We start from the raw sequence: 6,703 nt of genomic DNA on the forward strand, positions 1-6,703 counted from the left end.
GGAATCGATAATAACAAATTCAACATGCCAGCATTGTTTAAGTATATGTATAGAATAGATACATGAAAGAAAAATGTGCTCTTTTATTAATCGGGCGAAATTGTTCGAAATACATTATTTTTTTAAGCTTTTAGAAATTAATGAAATCTTACAATAGGAAGGGAAGTAGGATGGTCCATTCTTATATATCGTTTTTAATTATAGCAATTTCATTTGATGATCACCTAAGATTTATTTCTATCGTGCCAAACGTTCGACCATTCGTCTGTCTCTTTATAATCCTTACTTATTTCCTCTTATTCGTGTTTTGTAAAAAGAATCATGCAGTTTATTTATTTAATTATCGAACGATACATTAAGAAAGGCTGAGTACTCGTTCAATTATCGAGTCACAATCAACAGCGGCGCATTAAAAATTCCTAGTGTGCTCGTTCCTTTTATTTGGCTATATATTAAATGTACAACGAGCATTCTTACGTATTCTCTCCTTTCGTTTGCACATCACAATTTACAATTTTATCCGTTTCGCTAATATGATTTCTGTGCAAGCTACGAGCGTAAAATATGTCTTCCGACACAAATTTTATTTATCGCCTGCACGCGTTTCCAGCTTTCTCCTCGGTCGGCCTACTCCTTGTCAGTTGCTACTCGTTTGGATACTTGGAATAAAACTCGCTGTTTTTATTATATGTGATACTCTTTATATTAAAAATCGAACAAATCGATTAAGAATCATCGAACAAGGCGCGATGCACTGTTCCTAAGCTCGGCTGTACGTAACTCGAACTTACGCTTCTCCTCGATCTGAAAACCACAAGAATATTTTTAGCCAGAGCGTAAATAATTACACTTCTCTTTTTTCTTAAGGTCGAACAGTTCGACCGCTTACTCTGTAAGAGACCTGACAGCTGGTCCGGTTGGATTATTCTTCGGCCGCGGATTCACCAGTAAACACTTCATTGGATGGCCGTCCAACTGTCTATTATGATACGTCTCAACGGCCTTCGTGGCATCTTTCAATGTTTTGTAAATCACCTCTGCGGTACCAGGCCGCACCAATCGAGATACTAACAGTTCTCCTACGTCTTCGAACAATTCCTGAACGAAGATAAATAACATTTTAATCGAACGTGTGAGAGAGAGAACGTTTACAGAGATACGTTTGATTGTTCCGCGATGGATTGGATACCTTGATGTCTTCTTGAGTGACGTTCGCTTGCAGGTTGGACACGACGATTCGATAGCCAGACGACTGCGGAGAGCTCGAACTCGAGCTTGTTTTCGGTCGCGGCAGGGTGCTCATCGTCCGCGATTTATTTGTATTCATCGAGTCTAATCGAGACTTTACGCCCACGTCTCTGTGAACCCTTGGATCGTAGTATTTCGTCTCTATCGGGTCTTCTGCCAGTATGGTCCTACGAAGTGTCAAATGAATCAAATAGTAATACGATAAATTGGACACCGTGTGATTTAAATGGTCTCGTACCGTGATTTCGTGCTGAAGTTCCAATCTTCTTTGTACGGAGGGGAAATAGGCTTGGCCTGTAAATATTAATCATTAATAAAGGAAGAACTAGAGAGAGATTGACAAGTAAATTATGTTGAACAACGTTTACCATCGAAGAACGTGCTATGACTTTGTAATCCAACATTCTCTCGCGTTCTCTGTCCATCTCTGGTTTGTGGGATGAAACGATTCTCGTTAAATTATTACTAGCTGGTTTTACCCAACTGTATGTAGTTGGTTTAATACTGAACACAGGCGGTGGAGGCGGTGGCGTGGGAGCGTAATCGTTGCTCACAGTTCTTCTCAGAGGCGCCGTTTCCATCGGATAATCTACAAATAACAGAAGATTGATTATAGACGATGGTCAACACGTTATTCCCGATCAATCATTTAATTATTTCTGTACCATCGTTGTAGTCCATGCTCATGTCTCCCATATAATGCGATTCTGTCATCGGCGGTGGTCTGTAGCCTACTGTCCTCGCAGGAGGCACGTACATGTGACTGCTGGGCACCATGTAATGATTCGGAATATTCTGCGAGACAGTGTGCGGCATCATGGGAGGAACTTTGTTCGTAGACAACGTCAGCCTGCCATTGCGACCAGTTTTTCTGGATATGCCAGGTATTTGGGTGTCTTTTTTGAACTGGGACGCACGGATCTTGTCCAGCTTCAATCTAGCATCGCTCTGCTTCGCGATCTCTGCCAGCTTGTCCCGGGCATCTGTGAGCTTCTCCCGATTTTTTTGTATGATCTTAAACCGAGCATCGGTAACCACACGAGTACCTCCTCGTCCTCTTACCGAGCTGTTGGCTCGAGCTCCTCTGTTCAGTCGCTTTCGAACGCTGGAACGAAATTAAAAAATAATTAACAGTCCAGCTTCGTTCAAGCATTTATTCAACGTTTGAAGAGAAATATTTTCGTAACAGCAATTGGTATGTAATCCCAGGGAAAAGAAGTATTACGATTTGTGAACGATCGTTGAGCAAACTTTCGATTAAAAATCAGTTCGTGGAGTAGCAGGGTTAAGGAGAAGATATATTGAACGAAGAAATTTGTGAATTATTCAAGAATTGTTTTGAACGAAAGAATTCGATGTCTAACACAAGTCCTGGCGCTCCTTTAAGGTTATACACAGTAATCGATAAATACGTCTTCAACTACGGTCACTGAAATTTGTCTATCAGTTACTGAGGAAATTCGCCTCTTACCCTCCGCCTCTGCCTCTCATTCCTGATGATTTCGACTTTTTAATTATGTCATCTAAACTCAGGCCTGCATCGGCCATACCGTGGTTAGAATCGAACCAAATCGAATCGTAAGTGAATAACTCCTCGAAACAGACGCGATCATGAAAGCTGCATGAACGCCATCGTCACGGACACTTCTAAGCAAGATCTCGTGGTCATTTCGACAGATGCCGCTGAGATGAAGAATTTCAAATTCCAGGATCAACGGGGCAAAGTTCAAATTTATTCAATCGTAATCTAATCGTTGAAGTTAACGGAGAATTATTAACCTAGGAAGGATAATTAATCAACGACTCGAAGACTGAAATCTTTAAAATGGTGATACTGCACGACGATGAATATTACAGGAAAAGAATGCCGCAGCCTGATTTAGGACCTCTCCGCAATTTTACACGATTCATTTGGAACAGAGATACCAAAGCGTTTTTAGACAGAACCGCTGCGGAATGGGGTAACTTTATAATTTTAACTCGATGGATGCTGGGTTCTGTGAATTTATAGAGAATTTAAATACAGAACAATAATGTAAACATGTTATGTACAAAAATGCATATAGTACCAAGAGTCAAATGCATTTTATTAGACTTAAGAGAATTTTAAGACACTCCGTATTGAGAAAGTTTAATAATAACAATAAATGGGAATCATATTCTTAATGTACTTCATTTCTAAAATTGATATCCTACAAACTTTATTTTATACACTATTAATCTAAAATTTATTTTATATACTATAATTAATGATGATTGAACTTAAAGAGAATAAGTAAATTTACAAATTGATGATGAATATCGGATGAGAACGTTTGTTTGAAATTTAGGACAATTGGGGCTGTTTTATCTGTGCTTCTTCGCGGTGCTGGGGTCGATATTCGCAGCGCAAATGAAGATAAGCATCGATTACGCTTCCCGTTTAGACAGACCGTTCTTTCAGTACCCTGGCGTACAGAATTCCTTGAGGACCAATTTACGAGTTGTTCGTAGGACTTTCGGTAGCCCGGGTAAACGAACAACTACGTATAAGAAAAAAATATTTCGTTGTGATAGACTGCGGATTTGGCGCATTTATAAACAAATTGTATCTACAGAAATCTTAGGAGAATGCATATGTAGTATATAACATACCTAAAGCTTATGGAATTTCTATGTACATTCCATTTTTAATTGATATTAAAAATATTTTATTTTGCATAAAAATCTGCAGACTATCTATTAGCTTTCATAAGAACTAAATAAAATTTCTCTAAAGGCATAGTGTTTAAACCGAGCAGCGTGTCAGCAGTATCACCAATTATTTTCGTAAGCAATTCAACTAATAACACAAAGCCAGAAAGATACGTCGACGTACTAACAGGATTGTTAGAAGGTATTCTGTACTTTACGTAGTGGCTATCATACGTCTTACTATTTCTACTTGTTAATTTTAGAATATAATAAGAGTGTGTCAGACTACGATTCGAACTGCTTCAACGAGCAGTATAAATCAGACGATAATAAGAAGCCTTGTTTCTTCGACGTAACGACTCTTGGTAAATGTAGTAAACCGCCGTACGGCTATACGAAACCTATGCAACCCTGTGTCCTGATTAAATTCAATAAGGTACCTCATGAAAATGTGTTTCATAATTTTTTGTTTAAAATGATTAATGAATTAAAATATTAGAGATTCGATTGGGTGCCCGAATATTATAATTCGACTTCGCATTTACCCGAAGCGATGCCTGACTGGTTAAAAGAAATCGTGAAGGAGTCATCGAAGGTTCAATTTTTATTCCACACAGAAATCAAGTAATTACTAACATTTATCTATAAATTATTTGATCACGAAAATCAGGTTCATAAAGTTTGGTTGTCGTGCGACGGGGCTAATAACGTGGACAGGGAGCACATCGGCGAAATAGAATACATCCCCGATCCCGGGTTTCCAGTCCAATACTTCCCATTCACCGGGAAATCCAATTATTTGTCTCCGATCGTAGCGTTGGAATTTAAAAATTTGACGCGTGAGTATCGAGCATTAAAATATATGTCGAAAAGTCGGAAATGAAAATCATTCATCGTTGCTACAGCGAACAGATTAGTGACGGTGGAGTGTGATCTGTGGGCTTCGAACATCAATCAACGATCTGGTTATTCGTTAGACTTTCAGATAATGATAGGTAACAGTTTAATACTGAAGACTCTGGAGGAATGAATGTAAGAGATACAATTGTCGAAATGTACAAGTTAATTTATTTCAAAAATAAATGGTATTTTACATACGAAGTAAAAAGTAAATCCGACGATTAAGATATCAACCGCAGTTTATAAAAAGATGATACACATGGTTCACATAATAACAATATAGCATTGCAACGACTGGTCGATATCTCGGGATTAATCAAAGAGCAAAAGTTTATCGTTCAGGATGGTTACCAACTGCAATCAATTAATTAGTTTCTCTCTACGATAATTTTCTTACTATCGCCTTTGTTTCTAAGATCTTATCGAAAATCTTCCTATTACAACATCAAATTTTTTCATACTCGATAGATCGACTTTATCATTCTCCCATTCGATTTTACTTTTTAATAAATTTGTTTCTAAGATCTTATCGAAACTCTTCCTATTACAACACCAAATGTTTTCATACTCGATAGATCGACTTTATCATTCTCCCATTCGATTTTACTTTTTAATAAATACTATCTGTGCTACACGTGTGGTTCAAAGACATCTGCTCGCCACTCGTTCGTATGACTCTTCTCCTGTTAATCCATGGAAGTCGATGACTTGATAAAAAGCAAACGCAGTATCCTGAATGTTCCAAACGCTGAGCAGCAACAGACTCTTCATCGTGCTTAATTGCTTATATTTCTTCAGAGATATCGGACAGCTGATGACCAAATCCTTTGGCGGTAGTGCCCCATAAAATCGTTTCACACACAGTGGATTCAGATCCAACTGTTGTCTAGACAGTGGTAGGTTGGGATCGAAGTTCTCATTGTTTATGTAAATTCGAATGTCATCCGTAGAATGAGGCCAGGTGAAGTGCCAAGATAAATTAAATGTTACATGAGTACGATTGCTGCAATCGACTTTGGGAAATTTAACTTTCTGCCATCGATTCTCTCCGTATTCGTCCAGCTTATAAAATACCGTGTTGTTTCCGCTGGCTATCTTCCCATCTGGCGGACTGTTCGAGGCGTACGGAAATCCTTTGTACCCTTCCACGCTCTGCGGCTCGTACATGACCTGTCCACAATTTTTATTTATTCTGTTTTGACACAATTTAGCTCGGCTGGGAGGTTGAGGCACGTACCCGTGTCTCTGAACAATTCGATTGAAAACGTTCACGAAAGAAATGTCCGCGACTTGATAGAAAGCGTAGCCCGAGTCGAGTATCTCTACAGTAGTCAGTGCAACTGTAGAATTTCTCGGTTTGTACAAGCTTTGAGCTTCGATTACATTTTTCGGAACGTAACAAGAGAACGAGAGAACGTAATCCTGCGATTTGAGCGTAGTGTTGCTCGGATTGGAGCAGACCAGATCGAAGAAGGCTCTCTTCAACATTTGATCTTCGGTGTAATTGCGATTGGTGAAAAATACTCGCACTTTCTCGACTGGCACGATCCTCTTGTTGAACGTCCATTCTAAATTCGTGACGTAATGGGTGTCGTTGTGTCGCTTAATTACCAATTGAGTGTAATTCCAGCGGCCGATTTTGTGCTCGTCGATCACATCGTAGAAGGGAATGTTGCAGCTGGCGATCTTCCCATCCTTTGGTCCTTGAGTCATGAAATCTGGCCGACCGACCAATGCCCCGGCGGTGGTATTGTATCGAAATACCTGGCAATCCTTGTTGTACTTCAGGAAGCATTTGTAAGATCGACTCAGAGGCTTGGTCAGTATCACAGCATCCAGTACCGTCGACTCGTTCTGGTAAGTCTCAACCCCGTCCTCGTAC

General features: G+C 39.4%; 2 protein-coding genes across 3 annotated transcripts; one reads left to right on the forward strand and one right to left on the reverse strand.

The window, feature by feature from the left end:
* Window positions 1-212: 212 nt before the first annotated feature.
* On the reverse strand, window positions 213-2,883 carry LOC108624146 (polymerase delta-interacting protein 3). Of its 2 annotated transcripts, none has more exons than XM_018023250.2 (7): window positions 2,720-2,883; window positions 1,914-2,353; window positions 1,617-1,837; window positions 1,487-1,542; window positions 1,190-1,415; window positions 902-1,098; window positions 213-804 (listed from the first exon to the last, which is right to left on the reverse strand). In XM_018023250.2, the coding sequence occupies exons 1-7, from the start codon at window positions 2,794-2,796 to the stop codon at window positions 726-728; spliced, it is 1,296 nt and encodes a 431-aa protein (XP_017878739.1). In that variant the 5' UTR covers window positions 2,797-2,883; the 3' UTR covers window positions 213-725. The 2 variants fall into 2 exon arrangements, with proteins under 2 accessions (XP_017878739.1, XP_017878731.1); XM_018023242.2 differs by having other exon boundaries at window positions 890-1,098; window positions 2,720-2,882.
* Window positions 2,884-2,958: 75 nt separating this feature from the next.
* LOC108624122 (sodium/potassium-transporting ATPase subunit beta-like) lies at window positions 2,959-4,951 on the forward strand. Its single transcript, XM_018023207.2, has 7 exons — window positions 2,959-3,209; window positions 3,579-3,758; window positions 4,007-4,123; window positions 4,185-4,357; window positions 4,421-4,516; window positions 4,592-4,760; window positions 4,827-4,951. The coding sequence occupies exons 1-7, from the start codon at window positions 3,074-3,076 to the stop codon at window positions 4,949-4,951; spliced, it is 996 nt and encodes a 331-aa protein (XP_017878696.1). The 5' UTR covers window positions 2,959-3,073.
* The last annotated feature ends 1,752 nt before the right edge of the window (window positions 4,952-6,703 follow it).

Source organism: Ceratina calcarata, unplaced genomic scaffold (genome assembly GCF_001652005.2).
Source record: "Ceratina calcarata isolate Rehan_Ccalc_2016 unplaced genomic scaffold, ASM165200v1 scaffold116.2, whole genome shotgun sequence".
Lineage (NCBI taxonomy): Eukaryota > Metazoa > Arthropoda > Insecta > Hymenoptera > Apidae > Ceratina > Ceratina calcarata.

What these genes read in the sequence shown, in the direction of transcription:
- LOC108624146 (XM_018023242.2), bottom strand. Translation starts at nt 2,796, where the DNA reads ATGGCCGATGCAGGCCTGAGTTTAGATGACATAATTAAAAAGTCGAAA. An exon ending in GAGCATGGACTACAACGATG is followed by an intron (nt 1,838 to 1,913) that starts GTACAGAAATAA and finishes TGTTATTTGTAG; the next exon opens with ATTATCCGATGGAAACGGCG. An exon ending in AACTTCAGCACGAAATCACG is followed by an intron (nt 1,416 to 1,486) that starts GTACGAGACCAT and finishes GACACTTCGTAG; the next exon opens with GACCATACTGGCAGAAGACC.
- LOC108624122 (XM_018023207.2), top strand. Translation starts at nt 3,074, where the DNA reads ATGGTGATACTGCACGACGATGAATATTACAGGAAAAGAATGCCGCAG. An exon ending in ACTAACAGGATTGTTAGAAG is followed by an intron (nt 4,124 to 4,184) that starts GTATTCTGTACT and finishes TGTTAATTTTAG; the next exon opens with AATATAATAAGAGTGTGTCA. An exon ending in TCGTGAAGGAGTCATCGAAG is followed by an intron (nt 4,517 to 4,591) that starts GTTCAATTTTTA and finishes CACGAAAATCAG; the next exon opens with GTTCATAAAGTTTGGTTGTC.